This window comes from Medicago sativa, chromosome 1 (genome assembly GCF_051527215.1).
Source record: "Medicago sativa cultivar Bolivia chromosome 1, Bolivia_mono, whole genome shotgun sequence".
NCBI lineage: Eukaryota > Viridiplantae > Streptophyta > Magnoliopsida > Fabales > Fabaceae > Medicago > Medicago sativa.
Genome location: NC_140749.1, coordinates 11,911,977 through 11,934,482, shown reverse-complemented (window position 1 = coordinate 11,934,482; position 22,506 = coordinate 11,911,977). Strand labels below are relative to the sequence as shown.

Genomic DNA, 22,506 nt, shown 5'->3' with positions numbered 1-22,506 from the left:
ATAGTAAATTAATTTTTCTATAAAAATATAACACAAACTTATCAAATTCAATTGAACAAATTACAAAAAATAAAAAGAGAAAGAGGGAAAACTGAAATTTTTTAATAAGAAAGAGAAGACCTATGAATGTAAAAAAAAAAAAAAAAAAGTGTAATAAAAAAAAAAACAAAAAAAATAAGAAACAAAAGAAAGGAACAAGAAAGAAACACTCTTAGCAGAGATCGAGCTTATACACGAAGAAGCAAAGACCAAAATTTTCATACAAAAAATTTAGCAGAAAATAAAAATTAAATAAAAAAAAAGAAAATAGAGAGAGAGAGAGAAAAAAATCGAAGAAGCTTCGAAGATTCGAAATCAGCAAGTGAAGAAGTTCGAGATTTCAATTCAATTTTTCTGAACTTCGCTAAGGTTAGTGTTCAATTCAATGTATACTTTATACTCTTCAATTTTGCTTCATTTCATTGAAATTGCATAATTTCGTAATTTCCCCTTTTTTTCTGAAGAAAAAAAAATGATTTTTTTTTTCTATTTTTTTATTTTTTTTTTTGCTCAATTTTGTTGAATTCAGTGATCTCGGAATTATTCAAAGTTTGGAGCTTTTGGGGTTTCACGAAGCAACGAGGTTTTTGAAATTGGTGCAAGTGATGTAATGTTCGCTGAAACGCAAGCTTGGATTTTTTGAAGCTTTGGTTTGATTTTTCGAACTTAGGGTTTTGATTTGGTGTGTAATTTGTTGAATTGGGTTTGAATTGAGGGGTTTTGTGATCTGGGTCAGTGTGATTTTTTTGGGGTTTGATTTTTAGGGTTTTGTGGTTTGGGGGAAATTGAGATTTCGTGTTGCATTGTGTTTGAAATTGGGGAAAAAGGGTGGCTTTATTCATGTTCAAAATTGGTTCTTTAGGTTGGGTTACTGTTATTAGAATGATTTGTGTGTATTGTGGTAATTTGTATTTGCAGAGTTTATGGTGGTTGATTTGTTTTCAGTCATGTAGGAGAGGGTAATTTTTGGGTTATTTGGAAGTGTAATTGGAATAAATTGAGGTTTTTGGTAAGTGGGTTGTTTTTTGATTTTGTTGGAATTTGTATGAGAAATGCAACCCCAACAGAGCTCGAGAATTGATTTGGGCGAGTTGAAAGTACAGATTGTAAAGAAGATTGGACCGGATAAGTCGAAGCGATACTTTTATTACCTTAACAGGTTTTTGAGTCAGAAGTTGAGTAAGAGTGAGTTTGATAAGTTATGTTTTCGGGTACTCGGGAGGGAGAATCTTCCGTTACACAATCATTTTATAAAGTCGATTTTGAAGAATGCCTTGCAAGCCAAGACCCCACCAACAGTTCATCCGTCGGATTCGTCCAAATCAGGAGCACGTGTTACTAATTTGTCGCCTGGTGGAGAAGATGGGCATGAACAGAGTGCTGCCAGCTTTCAAAATCATAACGCTTCCATTTGGACCAATGGAGTTTTGCCTGTGTCCCCACGCAAGTTACGTTCTGGAATGCGTGAACGCAAGCTTAAAGACAGACCGAGTCCACTTGGACCAAATGGTAAAGTTGATTCTGTTGCTCATCAATATACAGCGACAGAAGACAGCGGTAGTAAGGTTGACATGGAGAACGGAACTCTTACTCCATGTGATTATCAGCGACCAACTCAGCATCTTCAAGTAGTTTCTGAGCTAGCTGAGATTGTTATGGGTGATGGTATGCAGGGTATTGCAGAAAATCAAAGAATACGTGGCAAAGGGCTGACTGAAAGATCAACCGTGGAAGATGGAGAGGAGGCCGAGCAATTAAACCGCCTCAATTTCGCCAGAAATCCATTGATAGCACCACTGGGGATTCCTTACTGCTCTGCAAGTGTGGGTGGGGCCCGCAAAGCATTGCCGGTGAATAGCACTGGTGATTTTGTTAGTTGTAGTGACAGTGGTAGATTATCTGATACAGATACGCTGAGAAGGCGCATGGAGCAGATTGCAATGGTACAGGGTCTTGGAGGTGTTTCTCCAGAATGTGCAAGTGTGTTGAATAACGTGTTGGATGTATACTTGAAACGATTGATCAAGTCTAGTGTTGATTTAGCGGGAGCTAGATCTGCAAATGAGCCGACAACAACAAAGTTCCCAGTCTCAAAGCCGCAAATTCCGGGGAAACTCATCAATGGCATGTTGCCAAATCATCATTTACATGTGCAGAGTGCTGGTAGGTTGGCTGAATCTGAACCCGAACACAGATCTCAGTTCTCGGTATCTTTGCATGATTTTAAAGTTGCGATGGAGCTAAATCCAAAGCAACTTGGAGAAGATTGGCCACTGCAATTGGAGAAAATTTCGATGCAATCTTTTGAGAAATAACAGATCAGTTAAGATTTTTTTTTTCTTTTTCATAAGCAAAGATGGATCTGGATCTGATGGCTCACCAGTACTTGATGATTATCTGTGTACTTGACTCTGATCTTGTTATGAGGACGAACCAGATGACTCCCAAACGGGAATTTCTAGCCCTTCCAGGATCAAATCTGGTTTCGAGCTTTCAAATGTTTTACATCCGTGATATGCAGATCTTGGATGTAACCGATATATATTTTAACTGCAACCAAGGGTATTATCAAATGAAGCCCAGGATTGGTTGCATTGTTGTATGTTTAGCATTGATATTGGCTGTATTGTTGCTATTGCAAAAGATCTCAAGGCTTTTGTTTGCATTACTGCCAATGACCAGACATAGAAAAAGTTTTGCAGGGATACTATTGTGTAGCTGGGATCAAGGGACTGTGGCATGTATAAGAGCTGAAGGGTTGCTCTGTATGTAATTTTAGAATATGATGATTAATTGAAATTCGATATTAATAACAAGTCAAGATCTATTGAATCCTTGATGATATTGATATCAGTTTTATGGTTGAATTCCATGGCCCCAAGTTAGAACAATATCTGTAGTTTTTTTTTTTTACTTTATTCATAATGTAGATCTGTAAGTTAATGTCTCTTCTAGTTCAAATAGCTTTGGTGACAATAAATGAATTTCTTGTCATATATTGTACCATTAAATTTTGGTATCAATTTAATATACAATATGCAGTCTTTATTTTTTTGTTTCTGGCAAGTGAATATTGTGATATCTTATTGTTTGAGATTTCATTAGTTTTATCACTTGTGGCGTCTGTTATCAGGGAAATTTTTTTACTGCTTTTGGAATTATGGCAAGAGTAAGTACTTTTGAAACTTTTGATTTGATGCTTATATTCAATTCTAAGGACTAATTAGAAAATATCATGCACACACACCTGATATGTATCAAGCCAGAGAATGAGGTAAACAGTTATTTTTGAAATTTTGACCATTTATAGTTGGTCAAGATTAAATCAATTTAAAATCAATTCATACCATTCATGTAACATTGAATGTTCGTTAATAGCTTCTTTCACTCTCTGACTTGATATGCTTGCTGTAAGTATATACTGTTGACTCAGAATTCAAGATAAAGTAAAAAAACACAGTATTGTTGAGAATATGGCTAACAAGTTAGTAATACAGTAGTAGTCTGGTATTTTGAACTTATTGCTGAGAGTCATTATGGAAGGAAATGATCAGGCAATCATCAACCAATCAATCATGAGGTTTTGTGATACATTTATCTGTTATAAATTGATCACTGAAAGGTTATCTGAGAGATGCTATGGAAGAGATGCTATACTGTAGACTGTAGTATAATTGTATAAAACATAGTGAGAGACATTAAAATAAGAACTGCTATGTGCCATGCTTACATGCTATTATAAAGTTATAAAAATGAAACATTATTTTCATGCTATTATTTTGATATTTTGATTATTTCTTTCACAAATTTTGAAAATATGAAATATAGGGAAAGCAAGGTGACTGAACCATTGTCTGAACATTCAGATTTCACATTTACACATTGTACCTGCAAGGACATGGTCTGAACCAAATGTTGAATATATTCATTTTAATAGTATATACTTCCAAGGCCATGCCATGTCCGTATCTGAGTGGCTTTTATGCTGACATCTATCAGCAGGCACATCCAATTTTAGGTATCAAATAGAAGTTTTGAAGGCATGAGCATGAGACTACTTTATTGGAGCAAAGAATTGGTTTTGTGCAGTAACTGCTGTAAAAGTCAAAAGTTCTGCTGCTGCCATCTATAGTGGCTATTCCTTGCAAATGTCTAGATAGTTCAGAAGTCTGAAATTTTTCTGCAAATGTGCTAAATTTGGTACTTTGATATAGTATTGATTACTGAATTAATTGAAATGTTTAAACATTAAAATGGCTATAAAGGACACTGTTCAAAAGTACTAGCTGATTAGTGGTACAGCTTTGTGATTATTACTGATTACTTACATATGTGTAGCATTATCAAATTCATGGATATTAAGACTCAACTAATTTGAATCTGGCTGGATTCATTTAAATTCTATTGAATTTGATCCTAATTTGAATCTGGCTGGATTCATTTAAATTCTATTGAATTTGATCCAGTTAAAGTTGAACTCTTTTTTTTTTTTTTGAAAGGAAGTTGAACTCATTTTTTTGGTGTTGAACTCATTTGTTGACAATTAAATGTGTGAAACATACATAATAATTGGAGACAATGTAGTACGGTAATGATCTTCTAACACACAAGAATTAATTAAATAAATGATAATTACTACAATCACAATGTTTGAGTCCACAGGCAAGCTTCTCTCAATGGTGTCTCATATGATATTTGGCTCCTCTCATATGATACTTAAAAATAAAATAAGCATGCCACATAAGAAATCCTATTTCTTTTGGGTAGATCGACATAATTACCGTAGTCGTTGGAAACTTACAAATGAGAAATTAGGGTTCAAATCCCTTTTATATATTGTTATCTGTAACACTAGTGTCAAAACAGACACTAACTTCTGCTCTTATTGGTAAAAAACGATAAAATGGTAAAAAACAATTAAGTGAGTGATAAGATTGAATGAAAAAAATGTTATATCAAAGCACAATATTTTTTTTATATAAGGTCAAAATAAGGTTCTTTTATTGTTGTTTGTATTTATTTTAATGGGATTTATTTAATATTATTATTGATAATTTAAATAAAATGATAAAATAGTTTAAATGAAGGGTAAAGATGGAAGAAAAAATGTAACTCAAAATGGTATATCCTCTTTATATATTCAGTATTCTTAATATATTCTCTTTCCAATAAATTTAATAAGTTATCTTTCTCTCACAACAAACAATTGTTAGTTACTCTCCCCTCTCCAACAAATTCCTTTTTATTTTGCACACAATTTATCTCTATTCCATAACAAACAATAGTCAATAGTCTAAATATTGTATACATCATTTTTAATAATTATAAAAGCAAAATAAAATTTATTCTAACTTTTTTTAATAATTGTTCTTTTAACAATACTAGTTTAGAGACCCGGCGTTGCCCGGGTTAGATATTAAAAAAGTTTTATAAGTTTGTGTGCACGAATACACGTGTCAATATATTAGATTGAATTTATTTAAATTTACAATTATAATAATATCATAAAAATAAATATAAATGATGAGATGAATGTCCAATGCAAGAATAAAAAGTGTAACAAAATCAATAATAATTTAGTCCAAGTGGTAAGAGTTTTGGGTCCCTTTAAACATGTGGTCATGAGTTTGTTTCGTGACCCATGCGTATGAGAGAGAAAAATCGATTGAAAAGGAAGAAAGTGGTCGAAATATATATATATATATATATATATATATATATATATATATATATATATATCAAAGTATATGTATGAGAAATAATAAAAGTGGTGTTTGGTAAACCTGAAGAAGGAAAAATGTTAGATGAAAAGAAGGTTTGGGGATTCTGCTTGTGCTCAAAATATGTAAATATGTGATTAACGAAAATTTATTTATTTATAGTTAACATTTGCATTAGAATATGCTGCTAAAAGATAACATAATAACTAATCGAACCTTTTTTTATCAAAAAAAAAACTAATCGAACATTTTTTTCCCTCAAACATAAAAACTAATTGAATGATGTAGTGCTGTCTTTTTCAAAAAAAAAAAAAATTGAATGATATAGTGCTAAAAGATTAGTAATAACTAATTGAAGCTTCTTTTCAAAAAAACAAATAAACAAATTGGAGTCTTTTAATCATAAAATAAGATCGTATATGTAAACTTTGTTGAAAGTATTATGTGTAGTTTGTTGAGATATTTCCGCTACATAAAATATTAGAAATTCAATAAAAATTTAAAGAAAATATTGAGCAGATAAGATCAAAATGTTGTTGATCTTAATTAACCCAATAAAATATTGGTTTTTAAAAATAGAAAAAATAATAAAAATATTGAGAATGAATGTGGAAGTGACACGTGACATAAAAAACCTTACTTTATATATATACTATTGATTATTCATCTTATTTATAGAATTTAATTTTTCACTGACTATTATTATAGGTAACAAAAAATGAACTTTGTTAAAAAAACTTTGTTTAAAAAAAAAAAACAAACTTGAGTTTTCTAAATAGATAATTTTAATTAGTTTTATTGAAAAAGAGTATAATTGACAAATTATACAATTAAATTATTTAAACGATAGTTAAATAGAATCGGTAAATATTATTTAAAAAAAAATCGGTAAATCTATAATCAAACGACAATTAAAAATAAATGGAGATGACACTTAGGCAAATCTATTCTATAGGGATGGCAAAGCGGGCCGGCCCGCCCCGTTTAGGTCTGCCCCGTCTAAGCCCGCTAAAAACGAGACGAGACGAGCCGAGTCTAAATTAGGGACCGAGTCCAAAATCTCACCCCGCCCCGTATAGTGGTGGACTTGCGAGCTGGCGGGCCGGCCCGCCAAACAAAAAACTTTTTTGATTTTTTTTTACAACTTAATTGTTACAAAAAAAACTATGTTGCTTTTATAATAAAAAAATATAAAAGAATAGGTAGAAAATAAATTTGTGAAAAACAAGATAAATAACAAATTATTGAATTCAACATTATAATTATTAGAAAAATAAGGCAAATGCGCAACATAAAACAAATCATAAAATAAATCCAACAACCAAATTAAATCCAAAAGGATAAAATAAGTCTCTAAATAAATAAACTCAACAACCAAGATAAATCAAAAAACATAAAATAAGTTCCAAAATAAATCCAACAACCAAAATAAATCCAAAAGCATAAAATAAGTCTCAAAATAAACTAAACAACCAAGATAAATCCAAAAGCATAAAACAAGTCTCAAAATAATCGCAGCAGCAACATAATTTTTTTATTAAGTCAATCAACTCCGAGTCAATCATCATCTAAGTTATACTTATGAATATATGCACCTCCTCCTCCTCCTCCTCCTCCTCCTCCTCCTCCTCCTCCTCCTCCTGTTGTGGTCATAACATAATTGTTTTCAACGAGTTAAGCGGGCCGCCCCGCCCCGTGCCCGCCCCGTAATTCAACGAGCCGAGCCAACTATAAAAAGGATATTGTACCTCATACCCCAACATTTATACCTTCACCCTACAAAAATTAAATAATTCCAATTTTATCCTTTTTGACATTTAATGTTACACATTCATTTTTCACCCTCACTTTCAATAGTGATGAGTATAGAATGAGTTCACCCCTACATGCCCGGAAAACTCAAACTAACTTTTCCGGTTCTAGATTTTTCTTTTGGGGAAAAACTTAAAAAGTAGATTACCAATTTGTTAGTAAAACCGTAAATTAACATTTCTGAAAACATCGTATTGCAACAATTAAAACTATTAGTTTAACATAATAATAAACTGATTTTCTATTGTATATCTTATAAGCCAATGAGGGTAGGAAGAGCAGGACCAAGGTATTTGATGAAATAGGGTAAAATCCCAACATCATGCTTCGTCAACACAACATGGACATGATCAAACAATATGACAACACAATAGAATCTATTAAATTGGAGCGCAATTTTCCTAATCAAAGATACAACAATCTGTGTAACTAAATCCAGTTTTGTATAATCCCAACCCCAACAACACAATCAATTTCAAAAATCCAAGGAGAAGTCAACATCGATGAGGTTTTCCAAGATCTAAGAAACTGCAAACACCAGGTTTGGTTTTTTGGAAGATAAAACAAACCGGAACACTTCTCGTGAATTATCCAGATGAATATCCAAACCTGATCGCTTCACACTACTTTTCTGGTCAGATAACTAACCCCAAAAAAAATCACATAAGTTGTCCAGAAAGCTCATCCAAACCAAAAAAACAGAACCACACGTTATCAGAAACAAGGTTAATACAGTAAAATTGTTTTCCAGTCAAAAGGTTTGAGAAAGTACTCTCTCTATGTCTCCTCATGTGAATCGGAAAGGTATGTGAAAAAGATGGGGTTTAATTTTATATAAGAGGGTAAAATGGGTGGTTTGGCTAAAATGTTGGGGTGAGGGTATAAATGTTGGGTGTAGGGTATAATTTCCCTATAAAAAGCGAGTTCAAAACTTTGACTCAGCCCACCAAAAATAACGAGCCAAACAGGCCGGCCCGGCGGGTCAAGCCCGTTTTGCCACCCCTACTATTCTACTTAGATGATGGTTAGAATGGTCCTATAAGTATACTTCCTCTCCGTGGTCCAATTACTTTGAGCCTTTGATTTAACAATTAAAATATTCAAAAAAAATAATGCAAAAACGACAACTTTTTTTTTTTTGACAAGCAAAAATGACAACTTGTTTGGTACATATTAATATTATCAACGAAAAGCTTCTCAGTTTTAATATAGAACATATTTTTTTTAATAAAGAATGAACGTATTATTTTTCTATTGCTGTTTTTTCTTAAATAAATGTAGTGTGACAATTTTTTAGGTATATACTTTAGTGATAGTACGATTGTTGCTGCGGTGATATAATTTAAAGGATTTTTTAAATTATTTTTAATATTATTTAATTGTTATTTAAAATTATTGTATAAATTTTTATATTGATAACTATGATATGTATCTCCCCTCAAAAACTATATGATATCTAGGGTTGAGTATCAAGTTTCAGACACGAATACCTAGCTCGAAAAGGTCATACTAAATACTCCCTCCGTTTCAAAATGAGTGTCACTTTAGCCAAAAAAATTTGTTTCAAAATGAATGTCACTTTACATTTTCAATACAACTTTATTTTTTTTCTTCCAAGTTTACCCTCTCCAACTATTCTCTCACACAATTTTCAATGCAACTTTAAGTTTGTCTTTTTCTTATAAAGTAAGGATAGTTTAGTAAAAGTGTTATGTCTAATGATTATTTCATTTCATTCCTTAATCTGTGTGCAATTGGCTAAAACGACACTCATTTTGAAACGGAGGGAGTAAAATCGAAGACACTAAATCAAGACCCAATTTTGACTGTGTCTTGTCTCGGTTTCAACGCGTCTCAGGTTAGACGGTTGGACGGGTCCTACAGGTGGGTTGAGTCGGTTGTGCGCCTCAACAAGGAGTAATAAAAGAGAAAAAGGGAAGAGGAAGCAATGAAACAGTAGACATGAAAAACACACCCCCCACTAAAAACAACAAAAATACAATAAAAAACAAACCTCTTCCAAAAAAGAGAACATAAGAGAACGATATTTATAGTTTTTTGTTACCATAGTAGTATGAAGAGAGAAGAAAACGAGTTGATCTGAGTTTGAGAGAGTAGAAGATCAATTGAGATTAGAGATTTGAGTGATTGAGTGACTTCATGAGTTGATAAAGAGAGAGAACCAAAGAGAGATGATGGAGTGGAGTTGGTTGTTGTGATTGTGAGTGATTTAGGCTTGGATTTGAATTTGAGAGAAAAGAGTTTAATGAGTTACTAGACGGGTGTGGGTTTAATGAGTGATTTAGGGTTTGATATAAAAAATATTGTTTTAATTCAATACTAGAACTTTTATCCGTGCTACCGCCCGGGTCATAAAAAATGGAGAAGTTAATATATTATGATATGATCCATTACATAGATAATAAAAGAATTAAGAACAGACAATGGTTGTTCAACATTTTGGAAAATCTCCTTATACACTACATTTGAAGTGGTGTTAATACAGTTCTCATTGTCATCTGTTAATAATATTTTTAGGACATTATAAATGTAGTAGACAAAAGCAAAATTTTATAGTACAATCCCAACTTATAATTTTAATGTCATAATTTTAAATAGAACTATAAAAGCAGATTGTGCAATTGATTCAAAATATTTTTAGCGACATTGAGCAGCAATCCATAATTTTTTAACGAAAGAGATTTTGGCAAAAACACCACACAAATTATAAATTACTGAAACAAAGCAAATGTATTTTGATTCCTATCAGTTCTGTATGTAAGTTTAAAATATCTGTTATGATTCTATATTTATGTCATTTATATTGTGCACTTAGTTTTAATGATAATTTTCCTTGTAAATTATCATACGTCAACTATCCTACTGTAAATCATCCTACCACTGCTTGTTATAGTAATATGTTTAACTCCCAAAACAACTAACATAATTATGGCCGAATAAATTAGATTGATGGTAAGTTGAATAACTTATACATAAACTATATAAGAATAGAAGAACGAAAAAATCCAAAACAATTAGATATGACAGAAACAAATTTGCATAAATTGTAAATCCCTTCCTAGTAGTAAAATTTGTTGCTTGTTAAAATATTTGAGGGATGTAACAAAACGTAAAAATAACAAAACCTAAAAAAATTAGGGTTAGTATTAGGAGGGAAAATATTAGGTTTAGTTGTTGTAGACTTAACAAAATTAATAAATAAGGATAACGGTCGGTTTGTCATATATATGGTTGGGTGTGGCTTTCCGTGGGTTGTGAATTTTAAATCCAGACCCGATCATTGCAACCCACATAGACCCAAATTTGCTCATTTTCCCACCCGAGATCCGTTTTAACTAGCCTCGTATAACCCGTAGTTTACTTGGATTTTCAGTTTTTGGGCCGTTTCGGATGACACGCTCAACCCTAATGATATCTATCTCCCCTAAAAAAACTATATGATATCTATATATTTTATACAGGCTTAAACGTAGTTTTACCCCTTCTATTTTTACTTAAATTAGATTTGAAATCCTATTTTAATCTCAATATTTTACCCCATATTTTATATTTTTCAGGATTTTGTTCCCACCACATTTGAGCTCATTTTCGCTGATATGACACTGCTGATATGAAATATATTATATTATTTTATTATGCACCTAATTTTTCTTTACTAATGTTGATTTTATTTATTTTTTAAAATTAAAATACTTTGCATGATAAAAAACATACATGAAAATTTGAAATAAAAAATAAATAAAAATCACTAAAATTGTTTACAATAATAGAGAATTACTTGTAAAATAATTAAAATGATGGAAAAAAAATCAGGAAAAAACACAAGAAATAACCTGAAAGTATTCAGAAAAAACAAAAAAATCAGTAAAAAAAAACAAGAAAAGTGCATAAAAATGGAGAAAACTAGAAAATCAACAATAAAAGACAAAATAATGCAGAAAAATGCAACAAATTTTTTTACGGAAAATACTAGAGAAAACAAGAAAATTCGAAATACAATGTGCCTAATTGTGCACTTTGTGCAAAAAAGAGAATGAAACTCATCCTCATCTTTTCTTCACTTGTGAGTATTCTAAGATTATTTGGAAAGGTGCAACGCAATGTAGTAACATGAACATTGATACTAGTAATTGGCAGGAAGTGATGCAATATATTCAAACGCAATGTGCGCAACAGGAACAACATTACACATCAATTGAGTAGAATGATGTTGAGTGTAACCCAATATATGATTTGGAAAGAAAAGAATGCCAGCATATTTTAGGAAAATCATTTGTAAGCTCAGGAGCTCCTTCGCCAAACCAAAGAGATTGTCTACATTAAAGGTTTGAAAAGTAATCAGATGATGAGCCTAGTGTTATGATTGTGAGGCTCTGACCTTTTCTTGGATTTGTACGAGCTTAGCTCTTGTTTCTTTGTTGTTGTGGTTCTTGTTGCCATGTAGTTTGTAATAATTGTTTTTGGTTAATGAAAGTTATCTCCATTTACCAACAAAAAAAAATACATAAAAAAACAGCATTATAAATACATGGTAAAATGACTATGTACCTGTAATTATTTGGATAATCAACATAGTTATATTTTTATCTTGAAAAAAAAAAGTCGTTGAAATATAAAAATATAACTATGGTGGATGTGTCTGCACAATCTTCATGGGTAATAAAAAAGTCATTGGTGCAGCAAAGACTATTTCAAGTGTTAATGGCAGTATTTTTCAACAAGCTAATTTCTCGATTAAAAGAATATATAATGCTTTAAGAGGTGACTTTGCAAAGGTTGGGTGGAGGAAAATGATATGTAATAATCCAGCCCCTCCAAAATGTTTGTTTGTTACTTGGTTGACTATTCATGCTAGATTGCCAACTTGTGATAGGATGCTTAAAGTAGGTATCCAATGTGATCAAGTTTGCATTTTGTGTACAAAGGAGAATGAAACTCATTCTCACCTTTTTTTTCTTCTTGTGATTATGTTGATGCTGTGTGGAAAGGTGTTATAAGATGGATGAATATGACTGTCAATACTAGCAATTGGCAATCTATTTTGCAATATATTCAGTCTCATTGTAACAGTAACAATGGTATGCATCAAGCTCATAGAATGGTGTTGAGTGTGACCCTGTATATGATCTGGAAGGAGAGGAATGATAGAAGATTTCAGAATTGTTACCGATCTGTTCAACAACTCCTTAACCAAATCAAAATGGATGCTTACATTAGAGGATTGCAATTCAAGAAGGTGCGAACTCTGATGATTCGGGTGCGAGGTTAATGGTTCTTTTTGTTTGTTTGAGCTTAGCTCTTGTTTCTTGGTTTTGTTGGTTCCTGATTCCATGTAGTTTGTAATAACTGTTTTGGTTAATGAAAGTTATCTCTATTTACCAAAAAAAAATAATTATCCAAATATTTACATGCGAATGCTGGTTTTTCTTGTATTTATAATGGTGCTTTATTTTAGTATTTTTCTTGTTTCTCTAGTATTTTTTCTATACTTTTATACTTTTTCTGCTCATTTTTGTTTTTTTCTTTATAATCTATTTTCTTTATTGATTTTATGGTTTTTTTTTCTGATTGTTTATTGATTTTTTCTGTTTTATACTAGTTTTCTTGTTTTTGATTTTTTTCAGCATTTTACTCTTTTTCACAAGTAATTTTCTGTTATTTTAAACTACTTTGCTGATATTTTATTTTGAATTTTCATGTGTTTTTTTATTATGCAAAATATTTTTAATTTCAAAAATAAATAATATTCATATCACCAAATACAAATTAGGTGGATAATGAAATAATATAATTTATTCCACATCAGCGGAAAATGAGCTTAAATGTTACGCGTGCGCGTATGAGGGGGTGTGGGTAATTCAAATTAAGCCAAAATAAAGGGGGTAAAATTGTAGTCAAGCCTTATATAAAAATGAAGGATGCTAATTTTCATATTTTGCCATTATCAATGCATTGCATTGTCTTGCCATATTCAATTTATAATCACAAATTCAATCAATATCTATACTAATTGCATTAAGATCAGACTCCCGTCTATTTGCTATATCCATGAACGAAAATTCTAAGTCTCTAATACACACACTTTCTCCCACTTACCTCTCTTCATTGTTTAACCTCTTCAAAAATTGTTGTCTATGAAAACACCACTTATTTTCGTTCTCTGGCAACTTCTTTTTATATCTTTAACCTTCTCCATCTATTTTATTTTATTTTATTCTAAGCCACTATTTTATTTTATTTATTTTGTCGGCCTTTCACTTCTTCATCTTTCTCTTTAAATTTCAATTGCAGTTTGAAAAAAGGCACACACTATCATCTTTAAAAAAAATTCTTGTTTCTTTTTACATGAACAAGAGGCTTGCACACTAGAGGGAGATTCACAAGAGAGAGTGGTGGCGATAGTAAAAGCTACAAATCTATGGTAATTTAAGGTATTTTTTTTGGTTCAATTTATTTGATGAAATTTAATAAAAATTGTTGCTCATTTTCAAAAAAAAAAAAAAAGAAGGATAGAAAGAAAAATGGATCTCAATGAAAAGAAATAACATGAGATGGCTGAGTTTAGAAATTCTTATATGACTAGTATGACTTTATAAACATGTGTAATAATAGTATTTAAGGTACTAAGTATGTGCAATTGTGAATTATACTGGCTGAAAATCAATTTTACTACTAATCTAGGTACATTGATGCAATGAAATTTTGCTATATAAACCTGACACCGAGTGTGATATTGATTTCTATTATAGATAAAAGATAAATAATAATTCATGTGAGGGGATGTCTCAGTCTTTTGCACTGCAAATAATTAGCTGAAAAATAGAATTGAGTGGAGAGTTCTGATGCATTGAAGTCGATTTCAACAAACAATATAGGGTTAAATTGGGTATTTTGTATGAAATAGAATTTAAGAGTGGGTTTGACGGCTTCACTTCACATTACGTATGCCCTAACATAACAGAAAACCCTATATTCAAGCCTCTATCTTTTAAATTCCTTCTCATCTTCATCTTTAACCTTTTTCACTCATTCTATGACTCTCTACCCTCTATTTAAACCACTCTAATAATTCACATATTATTTGGTGTCTCATTTTTAAGCTCGATCTCCCACCATGGGTAGCATCAACCTTGAGCAGATGAAAAACGAGGATGTCAATTTGGTATAATACTTCTCTTCTCTCCATCTCTCTCTCTGTTTTTTTTTTAGCTCCATAAGAATTTGTTCATGTTTATGCCTCAAAAAATATTGGTCATGTTATTTATTACGATGATATTTCCATCAAATCAAATATTATTAATGTTTGATTTCATAGAGATCTATATATATGAAAAATTTACAGTCATCAATGATTTTTTTTTTTTTTTTTGTTGATAAATCATGAATGATGCTTTAAACATGCCGCCGTCACGCACGTTTTGTTTCTTTTGTCACCGATGACCAAACTATATGAAAGTCATACTAAGAACTCTTAGGGTTTATGTTTGTTTGTTTTTTAATTGGTAGTGGTAACAGGAGATTTTAGGGTTTACCAATGACAGCTGATCTTTCATCTTTTCAAAATTACTAAAAAATATATTTTTAATATGCATGAAAAATTATTTATATGTCGATTATCACTCTTTTATAAAAAGGTGAAGTACCCGTTCCGGGTACTTATCCATACCAGGTACGGGTGGAGGTTCCTGAAGATACCGGTGACATTCCGTTTTTGTTCATGAATGAAAATTGTAGTTTTCTCTTATATATTAATATATTAATACGATAATATAATATTATATGCATATGAGATTTCTTTTGTTGTTGTTATATAACCAACTTTAATATTTGGCTTTTTAAAAAAATATCTGACTTATAATTTAGCTCTTTCGTATTATATTGTATAACAAAACTCATGATTTTATTGATATGCTCCTACTTTAATTTAAAAAAAAATAAAAAATACCGTATTCTAGCCGGATATCGTACCTGTAGACCACCATAGTCCTTTATGTGAGAATGTTAATTATAATTTTGAAGGGTTTTTACTAGCTATATAATAATCTATGCATATTGCATGACATGAGACAAATGAAACCTTGTTGATTTTGTTGTTTGTTACTAGGAACGGATTCCAATAGAAGAAGTGTTTGATCATCTGAAATGTTCAAGACAAGGTCTGACATCAGAGGAAGGAGCCAGCAGGCTTCAAGTTTTTGGACCAAACAAACTGGAAGAGAAAACTGAGAACAAGTTTTTGAAGTTTTTGGGTTTTATGTGGAACCCTTTGTCATGGGTTATGGAAGCTGCTGCTATCATGGCCATTGCTTTGGCTAATGGTGATGGAAGGCCCCCTGATTGGCAAGACTTTGTTGGAATCATTGCTTTGTTAGTCATCAACTCCACCATCAGTTTCATTGAAGAAAACAATGCCGGCAACGCTGCCGCCGCTCTCATGGCCGGTTTAGCTCCCAAGGCTAAGGTTTGAAAATTTTACTTCTCTTTACTAACTCATCATTGTAAATAAATCACAGTTCACTTATCTATCTTACGTTATGCGATTATTTATTTATTTATTTATTTAATATTAGAAATACCGTTACTACTTTATATTAAGAAAACGCAATTTTCTTATCCACGTTGTGTTATGTGATAGCGTCTCTATCTATTTTTTAATTGTTTATTATATATGTATAAAAACAAACTTTCATACTAGTTGATTTTTTTCACATTCGTGTTGTTATCATGTTCCATTTGCGTATATAAGCTCTGTTTGACCTAACTTATTTTTGACGTATCAAGAAGTTACACAAAATTGTATTTTTAGAATGATCTTGATTAAAAACAAGAGATTATATTCTATGCAATGTTGTTAAACAACGGGTATATAGCAACGCTATTGCATTGCAAAATTTGAACAAATTGCTATCGTCCCATAAAATTCTGCGTCATGGAATTTTAATAGTGGCTATAACAATGCCATAGAACTGTTGCGTCATGGAGTTTTAATAAACCATTATTCTCCGCGATTCACAATTGACAACATTGTTTTTATGTATAGAATATATAAACAACTTTTCAAAAGTAACTGAGAAGTTTTTTAAATCAAATAAAAGACATTTGATAATTTTATCTATTTGATTATTAATGAACTCAAATTTTATCATTCTTTTTTTTGGTGGTGGCTGGGGTTCGAACCTCAGACCTTGCATATATTATGCATTGTCCTTACCAACCGAGCTAAGCTCGCGAGGACAAATTTTATCATTCTATCAACAAGAATAAAATCTTTTAAACTAAACAATAACAATAATCAACAAACAACTTAGCTTTGTTTTTTATACTCTTATTTTTAGTTTTAATTTTAATGTTTAAAGTAGTGTTTATGACAAAAAATTATATATGCATGTGCACGCACACTATGTGTGAATCTAGTTTATTATTAACATTTGTTCAATTTTTGTGGCCACCAAAAAATTTAGGTACTAAGAGATGGCAAATGGAGTGAACAAGATGCTGCAGTTTTAGTACCAGGAGACATAATCAGCATTAAGTTAGGAGACATCATCCCAGCTGATGCGCGTCTACTCGAGGGCGATGCTTTAAGCGTCGATCAGTCTGCTTTAACAGGAGAATCACTTCCTGTGACGAAGTATGCCACACAAGAAGTGTTTTCAGGATCAACTGTCAAGAAGGGTGAGATTGAAGCAATTGTGTATGCAACCGGTGTCCACACCTTTTTCGGAAAAGCAGCTCATTTGGTTGACAGTACAAACCAAGTTGGACACTTTCAACAAGTGCTTACAGCAATTGGAAATTTCTGCATTTGTTCAATTGCTGTTGGAATACTCATTGAGATTATTGTGATGTATCCGATACAACACCGCAAGTATAGGGATGGAATCGACAATCTTTTGGTGCTCTTGATTGGTGGAATTCCCATTGCAATGCCAACTGTTTTGTCTGTCACTATGGCTATTGGTTCTCATAGGCTTTCACAGCAAGGTGCAATTACAAAAAGAATGACAGCTATTGAGGAAATGGCTGGAATGGATGTTCTCTGCAGTGATAAAACTGGAACTCTCACTTTGAATAAGCTTAGTGTTGATACAAACTTGATTGAGGTGTTTTCTAGGGGTATGGATAAGGACTTTGTGATACTTCTGGCTGCAAGAGCTTCTAGGGTTGAAAATCAGGATGCTATAGATACTGCAATTGTTGGAATGCTTCCTGATCCAGTAGAGGTAAGCATGTCAAATTAAAATCAAAATAAATCTCTTTCGAGTAAATCAACATTTTAGTCCTTGAACATGTAAGAGTCGGTCAAATTAGTCTCTCAAATTTACAAAATAGCAATTTAGTCTCTTAAATTGAGTCATATATTTTTTTTTTCTATTGCATAAATTTGAGGGACCAAATTGCTCGACGCCTCCGATTTTGAGGATCGAAATGCTGATTTACTCAGTCTCTTTCTTTGGACTAGAAAGCAAAATATGAATATATTTTTTATTGAATTTGGAATGTTGATCAGGCTAGAGCTGGCATCAATGAGGTGCATTTTCTACCATTCAATCCTGTAGACAAGAGGACTGCTCTTACCTATATTGATTCTGATGGAAATTGGCATCGATCTAGCAAAGGGGCTCCTGAACAGGTAAATATGAGTTTCAACTTGTTATGTGTTTTCTTTATCCGTAGGAATTGAACTATGTATTCCAAGGTTTACAACGCTCACACACCCTGAGCATCAACCACTTACGCTAGACTCTGGTGTTATCTTTGTCATGTTTAATAAGATGACTAACTAAGACATGATGTTACGTTATTTCAGATATTGGAGCTTTGTAACTGCAAAGAGAATGTGAGAAAAAGGGCTCATGCAGTGATTGATAGGTTTGCTGAGCGTGGACTTCGATCTTTAGGTGTTGCTTATCAGGTAAGTAAAGATGATATCAGCTATGTTTATTTTTCGACTTGAACGAATTCCCTTGTTTTATTTCTGCTTTTATTGTATGATTTGTGTAACAGGAAGTACCTGAGAGAACAAAAGATAGTCCTGGTGCACCATGGCAATTTGTTGGTTTGTTACCATTGTTTGATCCTCCTAGACATGATAGCGCTGAAACGATTAAAAGAGCTCTTGAACTTGGTGTGAATGTCAAGATGATTACTGGTAAGATATGAGATCATACTTTACTATATTACATCGTTCTAAATTGCAGTGTGTAACTGCAATTGTGATTGCAATATAAAGTTTTAGAGGTCTCCACAAACGTAATTCAGCGAAAATGAAACCGCGGCCACCGACTTTAATTTAGAACCATTTGTAGCTCATACCATAAATCAAAGTTTATTATAGCTTTGAAGTTTGGAAATAATCGTGGATTCTGTTTTTCTCTAGGGGATCAGCTGGCCATTGGTAAAGAAACAGGTAGAAGGCTTGGAATGGGAACAAATATGTATCCATCATCTGCTCTGCTTGGTCAAGACAGGGATGCTTCTACTTTAGATGTTCCTATTGATGAGTTGATTGAGAAGGCTGATGGATTTGCCGGAGTTTTTCCAGGTATGTCCTTGTTGATGTTGATTTGGGTTTTGGCCGGAGTTTTGATTGTCAAATTGCTCCATCATTTAGATAGATTCTCTGTCAAAACCAAAAATCAACGTCGACAATCATTTATATATTTAACATATTTAAGTTGTTTTGGACACCGACACTTCTTAGACACACTTTGGACACATGTCAGACACCTCTTAATGAAGTCCAATAAAAAAATATTTAACCTCTTTTCTCTTTGTATGATATTATAGAACACAAATATGAAATTGTCAAGAGGCTTCAAGAGAGGAAGCATATTTGTGGAATGACTGGAGATGGTGTAAATGACGCCCCGGCGCTAAAGAAAGCAGATATTGGAATTGCTGTTGCTGATGCTACGGATGCTGCTAGAAGTGCTTCTGATATTGTCCTCACTGAACCTGGTCTCAGTGTCATTATCAGTGCTGTGCTCACCAGCAGGTCCATTTTCCAGAGAATGAAGAATTATACCGTAAGTTTCCATGCGTATCTAATTCAATCTTTTGACTTTACTTAAATTTTTAGTTTTCTAATCACAAAATGTTTGGTTGTGAACAGATTTATGCTGTGTCAATCACCATCCGTATTGTGGTATGTGTTGAAGTCGGCTTTACAAAATATTGTTACTTTTTTCTTTACGTACTTGAACATTCAAATCATAAATATACTTAACGATCACTGATTTTTTAATTTATTATTTTGGCAGTTTGGTTTCATGTTAATTGCTTTGATTTGGAAATTTGATTTTGCACCATTCATGGTTTTGATCATTGCAATACTGAATGATGGTAAGATAACATTATCACGATTCACGACTTTCATTTTATTTTAATATTTTCTAACTAATGTAAAATATTTAACTTAATGTCCTAACACTGCCATATACATGTAGGTACCATTATGACAATATCAAAGGATAGAGTTAAACCATCTCCACTACCTGATAGCTGGAAACTAAAGGAAATATTTGCTACTGGTATTGTGCTTGGCAGTTACATGGCCCTAATGACGGTCATATTTTTCTGGGCCGTGCACGATACCAACTTTTTCTCGGTAAATTAAATTTATATATGCCTATAGTTTTTCCTTTCAATATCATCACCAACTAGGAGAAGTCCTAAGCACTATTAGCTTTAAACATGTTGCAGGACAAGTTTGGTGTGAGGTCTTTGAGAAATAATCCTGCTGAGATGATGGCAGCTCTATACCTGCAAGTCAGTATAATAAGCCAAGCGCTAATTTTTGTAACTAGGTCTCGCAATTGGTCTTTCACCGATAGACCTGGTCTTCTCCTACTAGGCGCTTTTGTCCTCGCTCAGCTGGTAAGCCTGAACCTCTTATTAAAAATAATAATTGCATAAAATTTTACCACTTCTATTATTTTTATTGATAGAAGCGGACGAACACACACTGACGTGCCATTCTTTCCGCTAATACTCTTGCTATTATTTCTGCAAGGATATAATCCTGAGCACTCCTATTCTTTCTGTTATGGTAACAATAGTTTGTTTTGTGACAGGTTGCAACAGTCATAGCAGTGTATGCAGATTGGGAATTTGCAAGAATTAAGGGAATGGGATGGGGTTGGGCCGGCGTCATCTGGTTGTACAGTTTGGTGACCTACATCCCTCTTGATTTACTGAAAATTGCAATCCGCTATATTCTGAGTGGAAAGGCATGGAACAATATTTTGGAAAACAAGGTAGGTTATTTTTATTTTCGCTTTATCATTTCGTCACATTGTTGATAAGGACGAGCCTTTGCGCAACTGTAAGGTTGTCTCGCCTTATGTTCAAATATTGGAAATAACCTATCTGTTTGCAGGGATAAGGCCGCGTACATATCTACCTTGTCCAAATTCCGCTTGCTGATAGCCTCGTGTACTTGCATTTTTTTTTCTTTTATCTAATTGTTTCATATTTTCTCGTTACAGACTGCCTTCACATCAAAGAAAGACTATGGTAGAGAAAATAGGGAAGCACAATGGGCATCGGCACAAAGATCACGCCATGGTCTTCAGCCTCCTACCTCCAACACTTTCAATGAGTATAGTAGCTATGAGGAGCTTTCAGAGATTGCAGAGCAAGCCAGGAAACGTGCTGAAATTGCAAGGTAAGCCTCGAAGAGTAATGAATTATGTGGCATAAACACCAAGAGTGAAAGTGTGTCTGTATCCTACACCGACACATAATTACAATCAATCACTTTTTTTTTTTTTAAATGATTATCAGAGTCTACGTGTTAATGTCGTATGTAATGTTTATTTCCGACTGATTCATTGTTAATGAATGGACGTGTTTCAGGCTTATGGAGCGGAATACTCTTAAGGGTCGTGTTGAGTCGGTAGTGAAGCTGAAGGGCCTCGACATTGACACACTTAATACTAATTATTCAATTTAGGAAAAGCCTGAACAATCTTGAAGAATTGGTTCAATATTTTTCTAAGGAAAAATATTAATAATGACGAAGAAAGACTCAAAGACCTAAGCTATTTTATTGGTTTTTTCTCTTTCTCATCTAAGCTTAGATAAGATATTAGTATCTAACAAGGATTTTGATTCTTTTTTTATTTTGAATACATAGTTTGTTATTTTTTGTTACTTTTTCTAATAGGTGTTAGTTATTTCCTTTTTTAGATTAGCTTTTCGTTTTTATATTGAAAATTAATAAGATTAAGTTGTTAACATAAGATCTTTACATTTTAGATTTTCTATATCAAACCTTGTTTTTTCATGTCTTTCCATCCCTTTTCTTTCTCTCTTAGATAATTACTCAACATATTTCTTTATTTTCTTCTAGCATCTTTACTATTTTTTTGTCACAACAATACAAAATGGGATAACGTTGTTAACGAATTCACGCATCTAGGATAACGTTGTTGAACAGTCGGATGGTCTATATTTCAAAACATTTTTTTCCTTAAAAACAATAAAAAAAATACTTAACATGAAATAAAAACTGCTCGATCTTGACCTAACAATCACGATTATCCTGAATGTGTAAAACCACGATACTCCACATGCAAATTTTGTTTGGACAGAAATGCATGTAATATTAGTAAAATACTCATTCCGGTCATTTTTATAAGAGAAATTTTTATAAAATATTATTGAAAAAATATTAGTAAAATACTCATTCCGGTCATTTTTAAAAGAGAAATTTTAAGTTTGTTTGTGGTCTCTTCGCATGACTCACAACCCAAATATATGAATACAACTGAGTGTTATTGATTGAATACGGGATAAAAATTATGTATATCTTATGTGATTAAATCAGTTTTCTTAATTAATATGAAATCCTATTCCACTAATATTTTCTTTGACCGGAGAGATGCGAAATTGTGACATTTTTCCTCTG

At 32.4% G+C, this 22,506-nt stretch overlaps 2 protein-coding genes across 4 annotated transcripts; both read left to right on the top strand.

Annotated features, from left to right (window-relative positions):
• Positions 1 to 213: 213 nt before the first annotated feature.
• LOC146952703 (uncharacterized) lies at positions 214 to 3,093 on the top strand. 2 transcript variants are annotated; one of them, XR_015007298.1, is made up of 3 exons: positions 214 to 408; positions 569 to 2,448; positions 2,482 to 3,093. XR_015007298.1 is itself a non-coding variant. In XM_085704691.1 (2 exons), the coding sequence occupies exon 2, from the start codon at positions 1,092 to 1,094 to the stop codon at positions 2,352 to 2,354; it is 1,263 nt and encodes a 420-aa protein (XP_085560817.1). In that variant the 5' UTR covers positions 214 to 408; positions 569 to 1,091; the 3' UTR covers positions 2,355 to 3,093. The 2 variants fall into 2 exon arrangements, 1 of the variants encoding a protein (XP_085560817.1); XM_085704691.1 differs by having other exon boundaries at positions 569 to 3,093.
• Positions 3,094 to 14,609: 11,516 nt separating this feature from the next.
• LOC146952702 (plasma membrane ATPase 4-like) lies at positions 14,610 to 21,882 on the top strand. 2 transcript variants are annotated; one of them, XM_085704615.1, is made up of 15 exons: positions 14,610 to 14,754; positions 15,697 to 16,053; positions 17,054 to 17,815; positions 18,103 to 18,225; positions 18,403 to 18,507; positions 18,600 to 18,744; positions 18,973 to 19,137; positions 19,383 to 19,621; positions 19,708 to 19,740; positions 19,856 to 19,937; positions 20,042 to 20,202; positions 20,298 to 20,471; positions 20,669 to 20,851; positions 21,083 to 21,261; positions 21,453 to 21,882. In XM_085704615.1, the coding sequence occupies exons 1-15, from the start codon at positions 14,707 to 14,709 to the stop codon at positions 21,547 to 21,549; spliced, it is 2,853 nt and encodes a 950-aa protein (XP_085560741.1). In that variant the 5' UTR covers positions 14,610 to 14,706; the 3' UTR covers positions 21,550 to 21,882. The 2 variants fall into 2 exon arrangements, with proteins under 2 accessions (XP_085560741.1, XP_085560750.1); XM_085704624.1 differs by having other exon boundaries at positions 14,707 to 14,754; positions 18,973 to 19,236; positions 21,453 to 21,640.
• The last annotated feature ends 624 nt before the right edge of the window (positions 21,883 to 22,506 follow it).

Coding starts and splice junctions, on each gene's coding strand:
- LOC146952702 (XM_085704624.1), top strand. CDS start 14,707: ATGGGTAGCATCAACCTTGAGCAGATGAAAAACGAGGATGTCAATTTG. Junction 20,203..20,297: donor ACGATACCAACTTTTTCTCG/GTAAATTAAATT, acceptor AACATGTTGCAG/GACAAGTTTGGTGTGAGGTC. Junction 21,262..21,452: donor AAACGTGCTGAAATTGCAAG/GTAAGCCTCGAA, acceptor GACGTGTTTCAG/GCTTATGGAGCGGAATACTC.
- LOC146952703 (XM_085704691.1), top strand. CDS start 1,092: ATGCAACCCCAACAGAGCTCGAGAATTGATTTGGGCGAGTTGAAAGTA.